The 24236-nt window shown below is 28.2% G+C and overlaps 3 protein-coding genes and 1 non-coding gene across 6 annotated transcripts; 1 reads left to right on the top strand and 3 right to left on the bottom strand.

Moving 5' to 3' along the window:
- Nucleotides 1–10059: 10059 nt before the first annotated feature.
- On the bottom strand, nucleotides 10060–10131 carry TRNAH-GUG (transfer RNA histidin (anticodon GUG)). Its single transcript has one exon. It is a non-coding gene; the product is annotated as a tRNA-His (tRNA).
- Nucleotides 10132–10145: 14 nt separating this feature from the next.
- On the bottom strand, nucleotides 10146–12088 carry LOC101504954 (probable bifunctional TENA-E protein). The gene is made up of 3 exons (XM_004508097.4): nucleotides 11863–12088; nucleotides 11555–11775; nucleotides 10146–10715 (listed from the first exon to the last, which is right to left on the bottom strand). Exons 1-3 carry the CDS (start codon nucleotides 12016–12018, stop codon nucleotides 10400–10402), a joined length of 693 nt encoding a protein of 230 aa, XP_004508154.1. The 5' UTR covers nucleotides 12019–12088; the 3' UTR covers nucleotides 10146–10399.
- Nucleotides 12089–15185: 3097 nt separating this feature from the next.
- LOC101504636 (ubiquitin-conjugating enzyme E2 32) lies at nucleotides 15186–17788 on the top strand. The gene is made up of 5 exons (NM_001364962.1): nucleotides 15186–15393; nucleotides 15575–15706; nucleotides 15989–16073; nucleotides 16847–17010; nucleotides 17109–17788. Exons 1-5 carry the CDS (start codon nucleotides 15286–15288, stop codon nucleotides 17583–17585), a joined length of 966 nt encoding a protein of 321 aa, NP_001351891.1. The 5' UTR covers nucleotides 15186–15285; the 3' UTR covers nucleotides 17586–17788.
- Nucleotides 17789–19306: 1518 nt separating this feature from the next.
- LOC101504308 (uncharacterized) lies at nucleotides 19307–23399 on the bottom strand. Of its 3 annotated transcripts, none has more exons than XM_027336451.2 (7): nucleotides 23159–23399; nucleotides 22679–22926; nucleotides 21767–22244; nucleotides 20164–20261; nucleotides 19959–20048; nucleotides 19757–19884; nucleotides 19307–19619 (listed from the first exon to the last, which is right to left on the bottom strand). In XM_027336451.2, exons 2-7 carry the CDS (start codon nucleotides 22898–22900, stop codon nucleotides 19475–19477), a joined length of 1161 nt encoding a protein of 386 aa, XP_027192252.1. In that variant the 5' UTR covers nucleotides 22901–22926; nucleotides 23159–23399; the 3' UTR covers nucleotides 19307–19474. The 3 variants fall into 3 exon arrangements, with proteins under 3 accessions (XP_027192252.1, XP_004508152.1, XP_073226805.1); XM_004508095.4 differs by having other exon boundaries at nucleotides 22679–22907; XM_073370704.1 differs by having other exon boundaries at nucleotides 22679–23399.
- Between the last annotated feature and the right edge of the window lie 837 nt (nucleotides 23400–24236).

The following is a 24236-nucleotide window of genomic DNA, read 5'->3' as shown; positions in this document are numbered from 1 at the left end:
CGTAAACGCCCCATTACCATCGCCCTTTAATTTGATGTTGGTGTTATTGGTAACACCTAATAGCTTTTGATTGTCTCCATTGAGAAAGCTAGCTGCTGGTGCTTGAACAGGGAGAGGAGAATTGAGGTAGGGATTAGATTGAGGCTGAATTGCCATAGCCTGGCTTCTACCACCTCCATCCATTAAGTCAGCAAAACCTCTTACCATCCCTGCCATTGGGGTCAATCAAACAGAAAAATAAACCCTTTAATTTGGCTTTTTGTAATGTGATATATGTATGCATAATGTTGAAGGAAAATGGCCTTTTTATAGATGCAAAAAAAGAGAATATTAGGGCTATTGGTTGCCTCACACAAACCTGTATCAACTTAAGAGATAAATAGTTTGATTCTCTTTAAAATAATAAGGTATTCTTTTTTTTTAGTAGGAACGAAATTCAGTATATTAGAATTTACAACACTCACAAACATGTGTTGCGAAGTATCAAATACTCTATCTGATATTTTTTGTTAGTGACAAATTTGACAAGGCCACTAATAATTCACTTTAGTTCAGATGTTGGAAGGGTAAAAAAAGAAGGACTCAACACCAATAAGTCTCTAAAATTTTGTGGTTTTTTTTATATATTTTGTCGAGAAATAATTTTCAATTTTTTATTAAAATTTTCTGATAAATAAGTTTTGATTTTTTTATGATAAAAAATGATTTATAATTTTTTTAATTCGAGAAAAAAGAATTGATTTTTTTTAGAATAATTTTAAAAATTTTTCTCACAAAATCTTTTAAGAAAACAATTATTAAATTTTTTTTTGAGAAATTTTTTTTGATATTTTTTCAAGAAAATAAATTTTGAAAATTTTTCAAGAAAAAAATATTTTAAAATTAAAAAAAATATTGGAGACCTATAAGCCCATAAGAAATAATGAAATAATTGCCTGAAATTTTTAAAAAATTATTTTAATAAGAGGTTTAATATTAGGAGTTTCGTAAGAAATTTTTTAAAAAAGACTTTAGAGTTTTGGATTTTTTTGACAACTCGATTACAATTTAATCAATAAAAATTTATGTATCTAATCTATATTATGAATTAGTTACATAAACTTTTATTAATCAAATTTTAAAATCAACTATTTTTTATAAAAAGGACGGAAATAAGCCTTTTAAATCTGAGCTCAAATAGAAAATGCTGATAATATTAAATTAGATGTCTTGTTTTAAGTTCAAATCTAAGATTTCAGTTATTTGAGTTAATTATAGTGAAATTTTTTATCTCCTCTAAAATAAAATAAAAAAATGACGAAAAAAAGAAAAGTAATGAGTTAATCTCCTTAAACCAATCTACTCACTCAAGTCAAGTTGTAAAGTCTGTATTCAACATGACTTCTAATGCTGAAAATTTTAATCCAAAAAAATATCTGTAGAAGACTACAGTTCAAAGAAGTATTTTCCATATATTTTTTTCACATTTCTGGTACCAAAGCAAATGAAGATATAAAATGTCTTAAATTCCTTAGTACCGAACAAAAGGAGTATATGAAATTCAAGAGCTTAAGCGGGGCTAACAACAGGGTGACAGGTTTCAAAATTCGACTTTCTTGGGTCAAATTGCAAGGTACCAGAATTTGAATATCGATACTATTAAGTTGAACATTTTAGTTTGAATTTCATGTATATAAATCTTTAATAATATATAAGAAATTTTTAAAATAATAGTATTTTTAAAAGGTTGGGTTTAAATATATAGACAAGATTTAAATACCAAAATAGATTACGAATGACTCGAAGCTTGCTTGTGTTCTTTAGAAAAAAAAAGTGTTTACACGAATTAAGTTTTTGGAGAAATTTAGTAAGTGATGTGAGTTTTTTTTATAAATAAAGATATTTTTAAGAAAAAAATATACAAAAATTATTGTAATTATAACCCTAAGCTCTTTATTATCATTTTTAAATCATTTTCTTTATACAAAAATAAAGATATTGATGTATAATGCTATTGATATACAAAAATAAAGATATCATGTGAAAAAACTTTATTATATAAAATGCTATTGATGTATAATGCATTAGATTTAAGTGTGTAATTTATTTTAAAATATCTTAAAAGGAACTTGTATATTATCTTTATCGCATCCAATTAGTGTAAACTAGTGAGAGTGAATGGAATCTAATGCATTGTATATACACAAGTTTTACAATTTTGTGCAACAATTAGCATCTTCTTTGTGCAGCATCTTACATGTTTATTTTCTCTTGTCCTGTTTTATGTTTATAATTTTTTTAATTATGACAATTCAATTCAAATATTCCCTTTTTCATTGATAAAAGTCTCTTTCTTTATTTTCATTATTTTTTACAATACTCAAGATTCAATAAAGAGAACATCAAAAGAGACAAGGAAAAGAAATCCCTCTTTTGATCTAATCCAACAAAGGGCTTCAATATGTTTAGTCTAAGACTCTTGAAAAAGTGGTGTGGAGATTTTTGGTAGATAAGGAATCTGCATATGGTCCTTTAAAAGAAATTAATGCCCACCTTGATTATAATTAGTCTAGCAAGAATTCTTCTTCTTGGTGGATAGATTTATGCTCTATTTATGTGGACAATCAGTGGTTTTCTAAAGGAGTGGCTTAGAAGGTAGAAAGAATATTGGTGCAAGTATCTCCATTTTGTATGGTGAATGAATGAGTGGCAAATGGTTTAAGGATTTTTATCTTAGATTGCTTTTATTTTCAGAAAATCAATCAACTAGTTCCTCGTTTGAAAATCAAATAAAAATTAAAAAAGGAAATGATGCAGATTTATGACTACAAGTGAAAACAAAAATTATTGAAACACAAAATTGCAATCTCTTTTTGTATTTCTATTTTCAAATTATAGTTTCTTGCCTTTGTGCGATGATTTCATTTCCTTTTCGTAAATCATTAAATAACATATGGGTTATCACATTATCTAATCACAATTCAAAACCGAATAAAAAATTGATTAGGAGAAAAATTAATAAAATGATTAATTTGTGCTAGTTTATTTTTGTGAGACTAAAAAAATAATTTTTTTTTTTGTTAAGTATTATTAATTTGTCCGGCGTGTTTTTAGTGAGGGACCAAAATATCCCAATGTTATTTGTTATTAATGGATTTTGGAAAGTACTTCAAACTCCTTAATTTTTAAGAAAAGGCAGAAATGTTGTACTCAATCTAATGTTGGACCAACTTTCTACAAAGATAAATGTTTTGTACATGAATGTGGTTGTGTACATTAATAATATAATTTCACATGTTTTTTGTGGGGAAGCTATTGAATTCTCTTTATAGTTGTTTTTCACTTTATATTCTACTAGGATCATATTTATAGGAGACACTTAAAATGAAATATAGATCATATTTATTAAGAGATAGAGGTAGGTATTAAAACCTCACCATTTTATTTAACTATTAGGTGCCACAAAGTTTATTATACAGAACATTACATCATTTTAATGTGTACAAGATTAGTAATTATAATGTCTATTGGAAGAGTCAAATCCACCAAAGACGATGGATCCGTTACCATTGCCTTTGGTGTAACCAGTGTTGTTTATAAGACCTGTCATGTTTTGTGTGCCTGTGTTGTTAAATGACTCAATCGATTGGTCCTGTGGTATGGCATGTTGCCGAGGTCGACGAGCAGCGACATCAGAATTACGGGTGTGTCGCGGCCGTGTCCCCACCTGATCGTCGTCAACGTCATTGCCGTCTAAGAGACGAAGCAATTGTAGAAGAGAACCTGACATTGTTTGTTTGGAAACAATGTGATGCTAGTTTTTGTGGCTTATCTAAATTAGTTAGTTTGGGAAAGTTTAGTATGCTTTTATATGCAAGTGAGGAGGAATATTAAGGTTGTAGCTTACACAATAAGCTAGTTATGTTAATCTATTATTTTTCTTTTAATGATATGTAGGAATTTGAAATGTATTCTCTCTTAGATCTAGTGGGGTATATGATTCCCAATTGAAATTTAATAGAAAAAAAGAAAGTACTTATTCAAGCACCAAAGATATATAGGCATTACCATTTCATTAAAATAAATAAATTTCTTTTACTAAAAATGATAGATATTATCAAAGAAAAGCCACACATATAGAGTATTCGGTTTTCAATTTTTCGTGGCTAAAATTTTGATATATAATAAAGCACAATAATATTCAAACCTTTTGGTCCTATTTTTAGTAATAACACTAGAAAGGTTGAACAAAAGTATGGTATGATTTGAATAATGAAGAGATTGATGTGTGATAAGATCAAGTAAAGGAGATGAAGTAAAGTTAAGGGTGACAAAATAGGTAAATTTATTGTATAGGAAAATTGAATTAAAAAAGTGACTTGAAAATCTTACTTCAAGAGTTGGTGGATTAAACCACCAATAATAAAAACATAAAGACACATATGACATATGTAATGTGTGGATAATTAGACATGTGAATTATTCACAAGCTTAATATATTTTGTCACTTGATCTATAGATAAAATGTCTGATATTATCATGAATTCGAATCTATGGTAATAAAGAGTATTGCAGCTCGCTAAGCAAGTCAGATTGAATTTCAAACATATTAAAAGGTAATTTTTTGGCTCACTATTTGATCAAGGCCAAAAACATTGACTTTGAATGCCAAAGTAATTCTATTGTTTCATGTTCATTTTCACTCCATTGCTTACTATCCTTTTTATTGGAATAAACTACTTCAAGGTTTTTTTTTTTGCCAATGCAGAAGCACGAAATCTAGTTTCGTAGCGTGTTGGCAATATTATTATTGACTAAATTAGGTCATTGAATCATTAGATTATTACAAGTAAAAATAATGAAACTGGTTTATCAAGATGGTTTCTTACTAAAATTGTATTTGATATTTTTAAGTTAGAAATAAACTTTGTGTGTAACCTGTTAATACCTAAAAAATGTCTATGAGTATAAAGTTTATGGATAATAAACGAGTAAAATATCAATTTAGTTCCATAAATATCATTCTCTCTTACTTTTATCATTATATAAAAGTAACAAGTAATCTTTAAACTACATAAAATATATGAAGTTGATCTTTCAACTACTACCTTTGTCCCTATAAATAAAATATTATTAACTAAATAGCATAAATTAATAAAATTGTTTGTAATATTAAATTTGTTGGTTATTTAAATTATTTTATTAGTTTACTGATGAAGATAAAAAAAATCGTGTATATTTTTATTATAGTATTTATTACATATTAAAAAAAATGTGTAACATAATTAGAGGTGGATTAATAAAAATAAAAATAAATTTCAATAGAATCTAATATTTATGAACGAATATAAAATTCGTTTATATATTGTTCCAAGAAATCCTAATAATTAATATGACAAATATAATTTAGTGACTAGCTTGATAAATTTCATGTATTTTAAGGATTATTTATTATTTTCGTATGCTTTAGAGACTAAATACATAGGAGATGTAGTAAACTTGTAATACTTAAGCAATGGTTTAGTCTATAATAACATAAAAATTATAAATTTTGAACATATGTGTTGGAATATATACTTTTTATTTATTTTTCTCTCATTATCATTTCTGTTTAAAATTATAATAATACTACTAATGGGCTTGTGACAAAAATGATCCAGAGTTGGACTAAGGTTGTGATAGAAAATTTTATCTTATACCATAAAAATTATACTCTTAATCCACATTTTAATAAAAACGTCCTTTTACCCTTATTTTTTAAAAAAAGAAAATACTAAAAATTAAACTTTTACAAAAAAAATAAAAATCAGAAAACTTTTGAAAAGTTTATAGGTATATTAATTATTTTCTAAAAAACACAAATTGTTAAAGTGCGTTAATTTAAGTTTTTCGGTAAATTGAAAATTTTAAAATTTGAGTTTTCTAAAACACAAAAATACTTCGAAAAATTTAAACCCTAATTTTTTTAGAACACATTTGTAGTATGAAAAACTTAAATTAAAATTTTAGATATACATTTATATTTCAGATAACTCAATCCTTAAAGTTTTTCATAACATAATTGAAGATGGTGGAATAAAACAAATTTGTTTTTTTTTAAAAAAAATTAATAATAATAAAATAGGTAGCTTGTGTAAAATACAAAGTATGAATATAACTATGGAGTATAAGGTAAAATTTTCGTTGAGATATGATTTGTTCCTAAATAGGTTAATTCTAAAATTTAACTTAAACTACCATGATAATTACTAATGAAACACAAGAATAATAAGTGTTAATTTTTCATTGAGTGGTCAAAACTTTTATTTTGTTGTTTTATGGAGTTCACGTTTCATTACTTTTGTTTGCCTATTAAGGCAAATAATCATTTCCCTTTATATAATCGATCTTACATAGAAGTCTAATTAATAATTAAGTCTACTTGAAACTTGAAAGTCTAGTATGAAATAAGGCATTTGAACAATTAAGTTTGAAGGCCCTTAATTGACATTCTTTTCGATATGAAACCATAATTGATATTTGAGAATTCCATCCACATTTTATTGTATATACATATATATATTACGAGTAACATGCACATTAAAATGATAGGCAACACATTTATTTAGTAAATAAATTATATTGAGTTGCCTCCACATAGCTTGCTATAAATTAATATTGACCAATGCATGTTATTAAAGTATTAATCATTCATGATTGCCTCTGAGCAGCAGAGGATGTCAAGGTACCAAAGTTGATAACTCCATTAGCATTTCCCTTGACATAGCCAGTTTGATTTGTAAGACCTTTTATATTTTGCCTTGCACTATTTGAATAGGCGAACTCTTCTGATGACTGTTGCGGCGCAGGAGGAGGAGGAGGAGAAGATTGTGGTTGCAATGGTCGTCGTCGATTATCGCCAACAGCAAGGTTGCAGATGCCGGATGCAATACCTGCCATATTCAATGCTTATTTGGTTTGGAAAATGGAAAACTTGTGTTTTAAATTGCTTTGAGGAATTGGTCTTCCTTTAATAGACTTTGGGGTGAGGGACAAAAGAAGAATATTTAATCATTGTGAATAGAGATAAAGATACTACTCATGTCAATGGAATTTGGTTCTCCGAACAAATTCAATTTTGTGCTGTAAACACACATTCATGTAATCAGTGATTGTGTGACATCTAGATCTTAAATAGATTTTAATTTTTTTTAGAATTATAGAACAAAATATAATTGTTCGATCAAAATAAGATAATTAGTTGTCTCTCATTGCTTAGGAATTTAAGTGATTCCACAACAATAGTCTAGTTTAGTATATATCAATTGTCACTTGATTGTGGTGCTTTTAACTTTAATAAGATGCATATGGATCAATAATTAGACGAATAAAAGAAAGTAAGAATGTTATATCATTAACACATCTAATTCTAAAGCTTTGTTGATCAGGGAATCAATGCCAAGGCGATATAAAGTTATACTCCTTTACATATTTTGTTAGCATATAGATATCTTTTTTGGCATTTCAATGTTTTCTTTCCCTTGAGATTAACAATCATATTCGGAATTCAATCTATTATATATCATTTGGTCATTATGCTCGAGCCTCATCTTCAATAAATACAATAATTAAGGATCATGTATGATCGATCTGGTTGGCTGTTAATATATATGGTGCATTTGATTTGCAAAAATAAATAAATAAAGGAGACAAGACAAATTTAGTTCTACTTTGTATTATTTACAATTTGGTTATATGACTCAACAAAATGGGAGTCAAAAGCCCAGACAAAGTTGAGATCAACCATTGATTATCTAGTCTTAATTATATCTAAATGACGGATCTAGGTAGAGTTTGAGATTGTAGAAAAATTGAGATAATTCCTAATTTTAATTCCAATATTTTTTTAAAAAGAGTTTGATAAGTTGTCATATGTGAATTTTAAGATAAAAATTGGATAACATGATAAATAATATGACAATGTGGAAGCTGATATGATGAAAACAAAAGTGATATATGATGACAGTTTTGCTTTATTTAACTTATATATCTAAAGAAATCTATTTTACATGTCTTTCATCTATCTTAGTTCATTTTCTTTAAAATCTTCATAACGATGTTACAAGATATATATCACTTGACACGCCAAAAAAATTCTACCCTAATTTCATAGTTGAGCAAAATGTTAGATTTACAAAATTGAGAAACTATAATCATGGATTTATATAGTGTATGGGTCAAAACTATGTATTAGATAAATTTCAAGGACTAAAATTATAATTAACTAAAAATATTTTTCGTCAAAAATTTTAATCTCTAAAAAGTTATATTACTTACTACTTCTGAATTTTAAGGTAGTCAACGCCTCAGTACTTTCGTATTTTTTCTTGAGTCTTCTTCTTTACCATTGTAGATGGGTGATTTAAAATAAAATATTTTGACTTGAAATCACCCATTTAATGTTCTTTTTCTCTTCTTTTATTTAAATAAGTGATTTTCATATATATTTAGTTTTTCTTCCATGTTTTGTCCGTAATTTCGTCTTTTGAGCACGACATTGTGTTGTTCGTCGTCTCGGTACAATCTTGTTTAACTTTTTTTGTTGCGATTTTTATTTAGTTTATATTGAAAGATTAACTTTATTCGAGATGTATTTCGAACGCTTTATTTTGTTATATTTGTAGTTATATTGTTTTTCGATCATATATTTTAACAATTTGAATTTGAATAAATTTACATCGTTTTTCTAATTAAAAGAAATTAGGCTACCAACTTAAAAAAATTGAAGGAATGAAAAGTGAAAAAACAACCAGCATTACATATCCATGATCTATTACAGAGGTTAAAAGACAAATTACGTTGAGACTCAATTATTAGTGATGAAACTTCATACAAATCAATTAAGAATGAGTTGAAGGAGAATAACTTAAGAGAAAATATTTTTGAATTCGCATTAACAAGAATTAGTCAAAATATGCTGTCAAATCAAATCCTTTATTTCCCAATCAATTAAACCATATGCTTCACCACTAAAACCAGCTGGAGACATTGGAGAAAATGTTATTTTGTGTCACCTTATTCTATTTTATTCTTCAACTTTGATTTCTAATAAATAATTATTAATTATATTTTTAATTAGATTGTTTTGAACATAAGTCTATGCCACGAAGAGGTGGTGCCAGATTACCTCTACCAGCATCCTAAATTCCTAATTAATGATGCTTTGTAAATAGGCTACCAATAATTTACAAAGCTAATATATAAATAATTGCTTCTATTAATTACATTAGACGCCATCATCATCATAATAATACATATAATAAACTTGTGAAGATATTGGAGTTGTGCAACAAAGCACTTATTCTAATAATAAGTTACACTATTATTTATTTATGCCAAAGTCTTCATACATATAAAGCATTATACTCATTTAGAGTGATTTATTACATTTTTAAATCACCAAAGTTGATAGCTCCATTAGCATTGCCTTCAGTAAAACCGGTTTGATTACTTAGACCTTTTATATTTTGGTGGCCAGTGTTGCTATATTTTCCAGAGGATCGTTTCCTTTCTGGCTGAGGGGTAGGATGGTAATTATGTGGAGTTGAAGGAGAATCACCATTTTCATGACCATCATCACCCATGCTATTTAGCACACCAACAAGACCCTTTAGTGCATCAAGTTTTTGTTGAAAATCAGCCATATGGACTATGCTAATTTTATGTTATTAGAGCTTTATTAATTTGTGAGCATACTACAAGTCTTCTTTTATAGATGCAGAGGAGGGAACATAATAATGCAAAATTATGAGACAAGGACAATTTGTCAGTGGAATAATCTATCAAATAAAGTTATTCTTAGTGGAGTATAAAGTTCCCCAATTTTATGTGGTACATTTGATATTTATTATTCCACTAAAAACAATTTGCAAAACCAAAGCATCTTCATATGATTTATTTGGTTTGTTAATTTTTTTTTTATCCGGATTTGAATTCTCTAAACAACACTGGTTGCACTAATCTAACATTCCAAAACTTTCACAAATAAAATGAAGAAGAATATTTTGAGAACAAAAATTGTGGTTAAGCAAAAATTAAATTTGTGGCTGCTGGGATTCGAGCCCAGGTCTCCACGGCCACAACGTGGAATTCTCACCACTAAACTACAGCCACTTTGTTGTAAAACGTTTCCGAAATAAAAATATATATTATCCCTTTGTTGCAAATAACTCTAATTCAACAAGTAAATTTTGTGAGAGTTTTTCTGTATGCTTATTTGATGAAACTCGTTACATAAATTATCCCTCTGCATCTTGCTGTAGAAGAGTAGAAGCTATTATGAGATCTTGTTCCTTAGTTATTTTCTAACACGAAGAGCAAACAAAGTTTCATTATTTTAGTACATGCATAGGACTACATCAAAGGTTTCTTTTGAAGAAAATCAAACATTTCCAGAGCTCATATTCCAAAACTCAACTTCAAGTTGAAGAACACTGAGAAACACAAGTTCAGCTTTTTTGAGTTCATCATCAGAAGCCATTTGCAAGCGGCGATTGACAATGTTTTTAATAGATTGGCAGTAGTGACCAAAATCCTGATTTCCCCATCTTGCACAAGTCTCCTTCAGTTGTGGTGGGGTTTTAGAGCCTTCTTCAATACAGTGAGCAAAACTCTCTTGATACACAGCTTCAATTGCCCAAAATGCTGTAATAGCCACACTGTATTCCACATCTTCACTCATCAAACTTTCTAGCAATCTGTCTCACCAATACATGCACACAATTATTTACTTTATAAACTATTTTACATAAAAATAAATACTAGTCTACTCTGATCTCAAATATAAATTAAAAAGAATGAGTTGAAAAAAATTATATATTTGTTCAAAATTTAAAGTAAATAAATTAACTATTGACCCTATTTTTACTTATATTTATATTTTACTGTTTTGTTGTATACAACTATTTATATAATAATTACTGATTTTGTAATTATTTTAAATAAATTAACTACTGACCCTACTTTTAGTTATATTTTACTGTTTTATTGTATAAAAAATATTTATATAACAATTGCTTATTTTATAAGTACTTAACTATCCCTCTGTTTTAAAAGGTGTATCGTTTAAATATATTATAAAATAAAAATAATCATTTTATTAAATTAATTTTTTTAATTATTAGTGTATTTTCACCACCATAAATATAAAATAAAATTAATATATTGGAAGTGGTAGTATATAGTAATAAATGCATAGTACAATTAAAAATAATAATTAAATGAGAAGTATCAGTTATATTTACTAAAAAATATAGTTATGAAAATCTGTATGTCAAAAAGAAATAGGGAGGATGATACCAAAAAGGGAAAACAATAAAAGAATTTGGATTCAGTACTGTCCTCTTACCATAAAGGGTAAAGTATAAAAGAAAATGAATTTAGATTTTAGATTTAGTACTGTCAATTGTACTATATTCGGTATATTTGAACCGTCTGGTTTTATTCAAAAAAAACAGCACATGAATCGTAAAAACCCCAAATATGAATCGTAATAACGACATGTTTTAGAAGTAAAAAAGACGAATAACAAACCTACCCACAATATTTTTGGTTTGGCTTTTGAGGAAGAACTTCTGAGAGTGAAATATCCAATTTGTTGGCTTCTCTCTTAAACCATGATATCTCATCCTGAAGAGAAGCCATACCCCCCAATATGATTTCCACGTCATCACTTTCATCTGATGATTCCTTACAAGCTTTTATCAGCACACTCGCAACAAATGGGACAAACGCTCTAACAAACAAGTAATCCTGTGCCTGAATGACATAACATAACATAAGACATGAAACAAATTAAAAAATGTGTATTAAATTGATAAGAGAAAGGGGAGAGATATGATTTACAAGCCATGTTTTGAAGGAATGAGATTGGACGGTGGCATCACGAATGCTAAGAATAAAAGGATGTCTGGTAGCAGCGTCGTAGATAAGACGGTGTTTCCTTAACCATGTTTCTGTCATACCAATTTTCTTCTCCTCAGATTTAGCCTGTTCCTGCATCTTCAATTATCCTAAGAAGTTGCTGTCTGTGTCGGTCTTTATAAAAGGAGTTCAATTTTGAGATGGCCGCCGACACCATCGTCTCGATTAACTTCTAGTGAACTACGAGACATTGCACACGTGGCACGCTGCTTTTAAACATTACATTTGGCAATCTTGTTGGGCTTCACCACAGGCCCACCTTTCCAAGTGTCCATTATCCAACATTCTCAACCGTTTCTATTCTCCTCCATAACACTCTCCAACAAATATTCAAAAAAATATGTTATTTTTACATAGTAAATTAAATAAGAATAGTTTTATCAACAAATCGTTTACTCGTGTAGAATTTAAAAAACGGTTTATTAAGCGATGAAGATAAAGATGTGAAATACTAGTAGATTCTCATAATTAAAGAATAAGGGAGTACTATGTTAGTGTTTGTTTTTCTTTTACTTAATTTTAAATTATAAATCTACTTTGATAATTCCACATCATTGATTCAAAAATCGGACTGAAAAACTAAACTGAGTAAAAAACTAATTTTGTAAATGAGACGTTTGCGAGGGATTAAAAGAAGATAAAACTTTAATTAAAATTTATTTTATTGTATATGTTTTCAGTTTATTCCTCTTCAAACACTATTGACCATTAATATAGATATCTTTTGGTTAAGATTCTAATAATAATTGTTACATTTTTTTGGGAATAATCTCTTTCTTTTTATCTAACTTTACAAATTATGTGTGCTTGTTTTTAATTAAAAAAGTTGTTAATTTAAAAATATAACATATGTGTAAACTCTTAGAAAATAGTAAAGACATATAGTATTTATTTTTATTTAAATATTCCTTTTAAAAAAAATAATTAAATTGTTCTACTTTAAAAAAAATATATTAAAATAACTTAATATTTGACAAAAAGTCATATTTATAAGATGCGATCACATAAATAACAGTTTTTTTTTTCAATGGGAGACAAACTACTAAGTATATATAATGTTTTTTATTTTAACTTTTAAAAATTGGAAAAATTATTAATTTAATTAATAAAATATAATTAAAATGTTTAAAACACAAAATTATATTAATAATTTCGAATAAATAAAAAAATCAAATAATTTTATTTTGTTAACAACTCCATCTTATTTTTACTCTAATCTAATAAATAAAAATAATAATAAATTAAAAATAAATAACATGATATATTATTTTAACAATTCATTTCTATTTTCTTGTTAAATTAGCACTTAATATTATTTTGTTAACAATTTTATTTTATTTTCTCTCCGAATATAATAAATGAATAAATAATAATAAAAATAATAATAATAATAAAGTAAATTATATTAATAATTTTGAAGAAAATACATTAAAACGGAAGAAAAAAATATATCAAATTTGAGTAGATGTGTTAGTAGCATTTTTTTTTTTAATTTAATTATTTTATTTCTTCAATTTAATATATTTTATTTTATTAATATAATTTACTTTATTATTATTATTATTATTATCATCTTTTATTTATTTGATTCAGAGAAAAAATAAAAGAAAAACACTAACAAAATAAAATAAAATTGTTAATGTGGAAAATAAGAGTCGATACATTTACTCAACCACATTAACTTTAATATATTTTTTCTGTTAAATATATTTTAATTATTTTAAAATATTTAATTATTATTTTATTAATTAAATTAACAATAATTTATTTTTATTACTGTTTCGCTTGAATTTGTAACTACAACTTCTCAAAACAGTTAAAGGGATTTAGATTTTTATTTTCTGATTTAAAAAGATTACTTAATTTATAAATAATTTATTTGTTTTCTCTCCGCTAAATCTAAAAGAGAAAGGGAGAGAAAAAAAATATTGAAGAGATGGAGAAAAGAGGGGAAGAGAAAAGAAAATTAATAAGAGGATAAGAAATGAACATAGAGAGAATATTCATGGAGATGATTCAAATCCTTCAAAAATACATGATTGAATAATACATTAACTAAAATATAATACGCTGCATGTAATTTGTAAGAAAAAATTAAATATAAATTTGTAAAAATATTTTAAAGTGATATTTATGGTGTATAAATATGATGTACTAATCTGTTTTTTTTTTTTTTTAATATTTGTAAGTATTTTGATTTATAAGAATAATTGTTGTATAACAAAAAAATGAAAATAATTGAAAATTTTGTAATAAAATAAGTAATTTTCCCTTTAAAAAATATAATTAAAAAAAATAAGTGATTGTTTATATATACAATTAAAATGATTAAAATAAAACATAAGTAATTTTACTCTAAAATATTATTAAAAAAAAGAATAATTGTTTACATTCATTTTGTTTTGCTTTAAATATTCAATGATTATAAAATATTTTATTTCTATAAAAAATACTATATATATTTTGAAAACATTGATTTGAGATATATTTTATTTCACTTTTTATCTTAAGTAATATTATTTCTTTATTTTCTTTTTGACTAGTTGAATGAATTAGTATTTCTTATATATTTGATGTCTTATTTTCATTAAAACTTTTGATAATTAATTCTTAATTAGATATGTTATGTAGCGTGTTTTTTTAAAAAATATTTTGATTTAATTCTACTTAATTTTAATTATTTTTATCGTTAATTAAAATTAAACTCTTAATTATTTTTCATCAAATTTAATATTTTAAAATAACTATTTTTGTTTTTATGAATAATTTATATAGATAAATATTTTTTTATTAAAAAAATAATATATATTCGAACACTAGTCAAACAAAAATAAACACAGAATATAATTGGAAGGACCAATGTCAAAATGGACTTATTTTAAATCTTATGAATACTTTATCTTTTTCCTTCACAAATTTTCGCTAAAATTTTAAAAAAGGAAGGTTCATATCATGACTCATATTCTGACAAAGATGAGTAAATATATAGTTATTATCCAAAATCATAATGATGTTACCATATATATAAATTTATTTATTTTGACAAAGAAAAATTTAAGTTTTTTAAATAAAAAAGAAAATAACTTTGTATTGATAATTTTTGGGATTTATAAAAAAAACACCTCAGCTCCATGGTATCCAATAAAGTAGAGACACGTAAGATAACAAAATTATCGTGACGTGTCCATTGTCGGAGAGAAACAACCTAACATCCTCTTCTTCTTCTTCTACATAATTTCCGATCTCAATAACGCAACACAAACTCACAAATCCCTTTCTTCAATCACCGTTTGTTACAAAAAAATTCCATCGAATTCTGTGCACGCAATCTCATCATTAGCAACGATGGCGGACAAGTACAACATGAAGAATCCAGCCGTTAAGCGGATTCTCCAAGAGGTTAAGGAGATGCAATCGAATCCTTCCGATGATTTCATGAGCCTTCCTCTCGAGGTACCAATTTTTTCAATTTAGGGTTTTCATTTCGCGATCTCGCATAATTTTGCTATATGTTGCAATTCAATTGAAATTTGTTATTTTGATAAGTTGGTTTTATAATTTTGAGGATCATCAAGTAGTTATGAAGGATTTATTCAAGTATTGGAATTTAATATTTTTGTGTTGGTTTTTTCAGGAAAATATATTTGAATGGCAATTTGCAATTAGGGGACCTGGTGAAACTGAGTTTGAGGGTGGTATTTATCATGGAAGGATTCAGTTGCCTGCTGAATATCCATTCAAACCTCCTTCATTTATGTTGTTGACAGTAAGATGTTGCTTACTCTCAAGATTAACTAGATTCTGATGTTATTGTAGTGCAGTGAGTTTTATGAAATCACGGTGGTTGTACCTTTATTTTATTTGAAGCTTGGATGTGTAGCTTTTGCCAAAAGCACGATGGCACAGTGTTATTCTGTCAAACGTACCGTCAATTCAAACATGCACTGATATGAATGTTTTGGGCACTTGTGTCTCTTAATTTATTTATTGAACTATTAAATAAAGCTCAATTTCTATATGCTTAAGAATTTCATTGTTATGCTGTCAGCCTAATGGTCGTTTTGAGACTCAAACCAAGATTTGCTTGAGCATATCAAATCATCACCCTGAGCACTGGCAACCATCATGGGGCGGTGAGTATTTCTTCATTTTTGCTCATTTTGGATATAGAAGAAGTGCAGATTCATACAAGACGATGTTTGTTTAAAATATTTATTTTTGATGTTATTTTTCTCTTAGTACACCGACTGAAATATTTGAGTGCATGCTACCTATATAGCTTTCCATGAATCTTGTTGTTTTTTAATGTTAAGCTGCTCTTTAAGTAACAAAGCAATTTTCCTTAATAATAACAGGATTTGACAATGTATTTATACTCTCATTAGTCTATTTTTATGTTTGATGCATTTTCTGTCATTAAAAGAGGGAATATATTTTGCTAGGAAATATTTATCAAATTAAGTTGTTGCACTTAAGAATAGTCAACTCATACCTGTCAAATGGGAATGAAATGCATCTGTGCTGTTTTCTTCATTTACACTTTTTCCTCACAATCTTAATTACTATGATAATGATTATATACTTCACAAAGTATACATCGCTACATGTATCTTGTGACTCTTGTATAAACACATGTTAAAACTTGTGTATACGAGTGTTTCAACAATCGAAGACAATAAGTTATATTGAACTTGTGAAAAATGAGTTCATAAGTTGTTTCATAAGCTATTTTCTTAAGTTTTCTAATGCTTGCGCAAGTACTTATGTCATAAGATAAGCTCAAAGAAACTCTTCTAGCCCCTCTTTAATAGTAGTTATCATGATTCATAACCATTGAAATTTTATACTTTGCTTTGATGGAAGAATCTCTCTCACTAAATTAGCTTAAGTAAATATCTTTTGACAGTAAGGACTGCTCTAGTTGCACTGATTGCATTCATGCCCACCAACCCAAATGGTGCCTTGGGTTCATTGGACTACAAGAAAGAAGATAGGCGTGCCTTGGCCATCAAATCCCGTGAAGCATCTCCTAAATTTGGGTCTCCTGAACGTCAGAAACTGATTGATGAGGTAAATGTTGCTTTTTGTTTTTCCTGCAGTGCATGTTATTCAGAATTCCTCATGTTCATTTTTTATAATATCTCGAAATGTTTGCACTTTGTCATCAGATTCATGAGTATATGCTAAGCAAGGCAGTCCCTATTCCTCAACCTAGCCCTTCGCCGGCTTCTGAAGAACCAAAAAATGAGGAGGCCGAGACCCAAGTTACTTTACCAAATCCTGAGGCCGAGACCCAAATCACTTTACAAAATCCTGAGGCACTACCTGCAGAAGAGGGTATTCTAGATCAAGCAGGTGACAGAATAGTTGAAGAACAACAAGAAGTCCCTGTCAATGTTAATCCAAACCCGGCAGGAGTTGAAGCTTCAAAAGATATTCCATCCAGCAGCGTCTCAAACAATCAGTTGCTCCAAAAGCCAGATGGAAGGGTTCAAAATGTGAAACCAGAGACAAGGGTTCAAAAACCTGACGACCGATTGTTCACATTGGCAGCTATTGGGCTTGCTATAGCAATTATGGTTCTTTTGCTGAAGAAATTCATTAAATCTACAGAACATGGAGCCGTTTTCATGTATGGATCTTAGGTGTCTTCATTGTTCAAGTTAGCTCCAATGTCAAGATTCTTAGCCTCATGCTATCGTTAGGAATGTCTTGTAAACTCAACTGATACTTTATGACCTTATATTGTACTTAATACTTTTGTCATGTAATTATGTATTTTGACCAATGTCAATGACAAGTTGGTATAAATTTTTAGTTGAAGTGAAACTTTGAGGGAAGGTACGGATACAGAGGAAAACGTTTTCTTTCTTTCTTTCTTTATTTATTTTTTTTTCTGGATGAGAGTTGAAAATCCTAGAGAATTTAAAATTTTAGTATCAGAATTCTTCAATTGACTCTGTAAGGCCTAGAGTTCATCTGGCATCTGGCAATGTTGATATTGGCAGGCTAGGCATCGTAACTACTCAGGATGTCTCCTTTGTGTGTGAGAGTTTCAAGTGGTCTTTCTTATTAAGAAGAAGAAAAACTTTTATTGACTTTTTTATGAAAAATTTTATTTTTGAATTGATAAAAAATATTTATTATAATTTTTTTATTTGAATCAAATGATGAAATAAAATATAAATCTAAAAACATGGGTTTGTTTATAGTTGAGTCATTTTTAAAAGTTCAAAAAGTTTTGGAAAAAATAAAGAATAGAGCTTCAAAATAATTTTTAATAAAACTTAAACTCAAATTTAAAATTTTAGAAAAGTTGGGACCTCAATCATAGAAAACAAGTTTCTGAAGCAATTGAAAAAAATTATACTAATGAAGTTGCCAATTTGTCGTATTCACATTTTATAACGGAAAAATAAAAATCAATTCTCAGTTTTAGCTTTAGTATAATATTTCAAAAAATATCTCTTCGATTTTTTTTCTTTCAAATTTACTATACAAATAATAAGTTAAAATACATTGAACTGAATTATTATCTAAATTTATATTTTCTTTTAAAATGTCATCATTTAAAAACACTCTTAAAAATAAAATACAATGTTCGCCTAAAATATTAAAAATATTAATGGTCAATATATATGTTAATAATATAAGAACAGGAGAACACCCTCAAATTCTTCTAACTCGTTACTACACAAGACATATGTTATCATTGTCATTATCCATTGTCATTTTACATTGCATCACATTGAATAAAACCACTCAAGTCTCCAAGTCATTGTTATCCTAACCACACTGTAACACAAGTCTATGATTATAAAAGTATGTATTTTCATATTGCAATATAATTTCACGTCACATCATAAGACTATTTGAATCTACATCACAAGACTAGTTGAATCTTCAAACCAGCAGTATGAAAAGTTTAATTATTTAATATATTGCTAACATTATATTAATTAAATTTGTCAATTATATATATCTTATTTCAAAATCATCCTTCAATTACTAAGAGAAAAAAGAGATTGAGTTAACTTTTATCTATAGATAAAATGGTAAAGAAATTTACACACAAATTCGAAATTCCATATTCAAACTCGAGACATAATATCCAACCTAATAATACCAACATTTGTAAGTCGAACTATAGCCCAGTCTTTCAATTCTATACCTTTAATTAACTTTGTGAAAAATACTTAATGTACATTGCAATTTTAAGAGTCTTGGAAAAAAGTACTAGAAAAATTTACAATAGGGACGAATGAATTTTTAAAAAAAAAAATTGTCTACGGTACAAATTAAATTAATTGGACTTAGGTGTCGATTGGCATGAGTAGTAACGCAATGAACTTACAAACAGGATAAATGATGAAAACATCATAGAAATGCATTTCTTTTATGAGACAAATAGATCCATTTGGATAATTTTTCCTCATATATTTCCACAGATATCCTCCTGGCCAAATATCACCACATTTTAGCATCTAGCAAATGTCAAATCTAACTGCTATTTTCTACTACTTACAAGGACTAACTAACATACAGCCATAGGTGAGTTCTTTTCATGAATTGCTTTGTAACAACCAAGACTGCAAAGGGGAAGCTTTGACTTGGAATCTCTATACTTGAAAGCATTAGTGCAGTTTGGACCTGCGCATTTTTCTCTCGGGGGAGGATAACTGAAACAATCCATAAGATAATCATTACAGAAAAGAATTTTCTAAAGCATATCAAATATTGAAAATGCTAAAAAAAAATCAAAGATAACAAGAAGATTAAAACTCCCTAGGCGCAAGATTTAGTTGCAAAGATGTACCTGCTAGGTTTTGTTTGGAAGATACTTGGTAGACCAATATCATCAGAAAAAGTTACTACCGTTCCTTTGGGACCCATAGTCCAACGAATAGTGTTCGTTGCTAGATGGAAGGGTTTGCTAGATTTTTCCTGCACAACCAACATGTTAGAACTTGAAACAATATGCTAAGAGGAGGAAGGTTGGTAATCAATTCTATCAAGACCTTGGCTAATTCATCCCTGCGCTTATTCATCTTTTCCTCTTTCTTCTTCCTAGCTGAATCTTGACCAAGTATCTTCTTAATGGCTGCATCCTACATAAACACAGTGAAAACTCATTTATTAACATCATTGTTTAGAACGTATATCTTGCATTGCATCCCAACGCTATACTACAATATAAGATGATCAAAGGAGTCACATGCAAACCTCAGCCTCCTTAGCTGCCTTCTCCGATTGAATTTTTCGTTTCCTTGCAGCCTCAGCTTTCTTGATTAGCTGCTCCTCTGACAATTGGCTCTTCTTATCTTATTACCAACAAAGAAAGTGAAAATATGATTCAACAAATATTCCTAGAGATATGTATACAATGTCATTTAACATATATGATAGGGAACAAATTGATAAGGATGTTGTGGATTCGATCTTCAACAAAATATTAATAATATTAACAATACTAATTATTAACATTGGTCGTTGCAAACAAAATACATATAAGATATTAGTTACTATTAAATACAATTTTGAGTCAATGCTTCATATTGAACCGTGAAACAAGATGGGGGAAAATGCTTCAGATTACATTGTATATAAAAGTTTATTTTGTTTCATTAGATTTGCCTATTTGAAAAGAAGTTATGTTAGCACTTGCAATCCATTTGTTGGCCCTCTTACATCAGTCAAAATAATTATGCTGCAAAAACTTATCTTTAAAAGTTTTTTGTTAGACATGTCCTAACTTTAATTGCGAAATCTATAAGGTAAATTCTGATGATCTCAAAAATACCTACTCCGCAAAAGCCTATCTTTGAAGTTTTGTGTTTCCAATATTAATTATTTAATTTCAAATTTTTAGATACCAATTAAAAGTAATATACACTACATAAAATACAATCTATTATTGTTTATCAACTAAACCCAAATACTGTCAAATAAAAAATCTACAAAATCCAAATAGTATTAGTCACTGTTATAATGCAACAACAGGCTTTTAACCTATTGGTGAGGTCGGTTACATGGATCAACCAATCCTGTAAAATCCTGACATGCATTTGGTCCAACAAGAGACTACTCACCTCTAAATTTTTCTAATGGCTTGACCTATAGTTTTTCTTAATCTCTCTCTAACTCTAACTATGCGAATATCCCCCATCGAGCCTATTCTCCTCACCGGGGTTAAGGTTTTTGAGTGTCTGTGTTTCTATAGGTCCTCATAACACACCCAATCTATTTGAAGACAAGATTCTAGTGGATACTATGAGGGCTACACAAATTTTCTCTCTAATGACTGTATTTTTAATCTTATAGTCCATTGCAACATGCTCATATCTGTGACAATAAATTTACTAACATATTGTCTTTTTACCATCCAACATTCAGTTCCATACAGCATTATGGGTATTTTAGTTAAGCGATAAAATTTTCCTTTAAGCTTTAACATTTGAAGCATTCACCTATTTCATCCATCCCACTGTGATCCAATCGTTGACATCTCCCTCTACTTACCCTTCACTCTGTATGGACTCAAGGTGCTTAAAACACAAGACTTGTAATATTTTATGTTTTTCTATTTCTCCTTTACTTTAGAATTTGTTTGTCCTATGCTAAACCTGTAATTTGTATACTCTATTTCACTTATGATTGGGCAAAAACCATATGTTATCAAGGCTTGTCGTCATATACTTTTCATTTGTCTCTTATCTTGACTCTCTAAATAAGACTAAAAACGATAAAGCAACTGAAATAGCATCGGTGGGTAAAAATAAATCTAAAATAAATGAATGTCCCTTCCAGATAGTGTGGGACAAAATACCTGAGATGTCAATAATGCTTGCAACTGGCCCAGATAACACATCTTTGAAAGAGTCAACTGAACAATTACGATTAGTGCGGGTACAATGTTTTCTCGGTACAACGGAATCAACAGATTCCCTCTTTGGCTTCTTCCCCTCTAAAATTGACTCGTCACTTGATGTTGTGCCTCCTTGATTATCTTTACGGCGATTAACTGCTCTTTTTGATGCATTGATTTTTTCGAGAAAATGAAGCTCTGCATCTTCACTATCTTCATCGCTAAATCCCACAACATCCGAGGCACGTCTCTCAGTAACTCGCTTGCTCTTACTACGTACATGTTCATGGTTGACATTTATACTTTTTCCAGTTTTTGTTCTCTTACGTGAATGATTCTCAGCTGCAAGACCAGATTCAGTTCTTGAGACCTTAACCAATTTGTCCCCAAGACCTCTCTTCTTATCAAAAGGACGAGCATCGTTTTCATCTACATTATCCTGCATGCATTCATAACTGATAGATAAGAAGCTTTGGAGCTTAATAACAAATTATCAAAAGGAAATATAGTCACAGTTTCAGAGTAAACTTCTCTAGATTGATTATTTCAGAGTTATACAGTGGAAATGTTCAAAATTGTAGTTGTAGATACATTGTAATCCTTGATAAAGCGGGAAAATGCTGTCAACCAATGCAGTTGCAATAATGCCATGCCGAAGCCTTGAAAAACTTTATACTGCAGTCGCAATTGGAGTTGCAGACCACAATGTAAAACCATTTAAGGACACCAAAAGCTACTTTTGCAAATACTTAAACCGGCTACCAAAAATTGAAGAATCATAATTTTGATTTACAAAGTTATTAAATTAATCTAAAGGCATAATGAGAATCTTTGATGGAAACAATATAAAAAATAAATCAAGTCATAAATTACCTTTAATTTGGTATGAATGGTATGAGTAACACCGCCAAACTTAAGCTTAAGCTTCTTCAGCTTGTTATCAGTTCCTAATCCATCACAAACAACAACTGTATCTCTCACACTCTCGTTCTCAACGGGTGATGAACACCCAAAGTAACTCTGAAATATTGCATCAGAATTAGCCCTAGGTTTACGTAGCACACAACTTCTTTTTCTCTTCATAGTGGAATCCATCTCAAACCTATATTAACCAAAGATTTCTATAAAAATGAAAATGTATTTTGTATCTTATATAACAGAAATTCAGGTTATTATAAGATAAGGATATATGAGCAAGAAGCTAATTAACTTTCAAGAATGCAAAAAGATAACGATATAAAATACAAAAATAAAGCAATGCGAGATCACGGAATCTGGTACGGCGCAGGTCTATGGTGCGGCTACAAATCGAAGTGGAATGATGCAATAGGAGAATGGAAGGAATTAACTCACTGTTTATGGAGGATTTGGGAGCAGTTGAGACTTAAATTTGTTTAAGTTATGATAGAAGGGCAATGCGGCAAGGCGTGCATTTTGGTTTAAATTGTTTTAGGTTATGTTCCGGAGTTTACAATCGGAGGATTTTGGAAAAGAAAAAAAAAAATGGAAGGAAGACCTTGGCAAAGAGGAGGATTTTGGAAAAGTTTATTTTTCTTCCTAAACCAACATTTTTTTTTTCTTCTGAAATCCAACATCCTTTTTAATTTGCTTGGTTGCTGAGTGAAGTAATAAAGGAGATCTAATATTTTTCATTCGAAAATTACATTTACTCTAAATTATCTTTAATAATACTAACATACATCTAATTTTGAAAAGATATTTATTTCTTCTATATTTATTAAAAAAATTGTATTAAATATTCTTTTTCATATTTACATCTATTCATGTCATTTAATATATGACACAATTAAAATTTTTGCTTTAATTTATAAAGGTATGATTATATATCTGATATCTGATTTTATAATTTTAAAAAGTATGATTATGTTCTTAGCAATACGATTAAAATGTGTATTCTAATGTATTTTTGATAGATAATAGATAAAATTGAAAGAATGATAGAAAATAAATATTATGTACAATTTTTTAATAAACAAATTTTCTTATTTTTTTAAAAGGAGATCTATTATTCCAACCACACTCTCAATGTAACACTCTATCAACAAATAACAACACTATATTAATATTAGATGTTTTAAAAAAAAATCCTTTTGGAAGAAGTAAAAATATATTATAGATTATAAATACTTTTTTTATTATTCTCTAATATTCATTATATAAAATAAAGTAAAAAATTCTCAATATTTTTCTCTCTTCCTCTACCTTCATGGAATCTCTCAAATAAAGGATTAAAGTATTAATACTATTACAATTTGTAATTATCTGAATAACTTATATTTAAGAGTGAAATTATCTAAATATCTTAACAAACATTCATAAAAAAAAAAAAAAAAAAAAAATTCATTAGGAACACTTGTTTCCACAAAAATTAAGAAAAAAAACTTAATAGAAATCAATGCTTGTTAAAACT

Source organism: Cicer arietinum, chromosome 7 (genome assembly GCF_000331145.2).
Source record: "Cicer arietinum cultivar CDC Frontier isolate Library 1 chromosome 7, Cicar.CDCFrontier_v2.0, whole genome shotgun sequence".
Lineage (NCBI taxonomy): Eukaryota > Viridiplantae > Streptophyta > Magnoliopsida > Fabales > Fabaceae > Cicer > Cicer arietinum.
The sequence above is the reverse complement of the archived record's forward strand: the minus strand, read 5'-3'. Positions and strand labels throughout refer to the sequence as shown.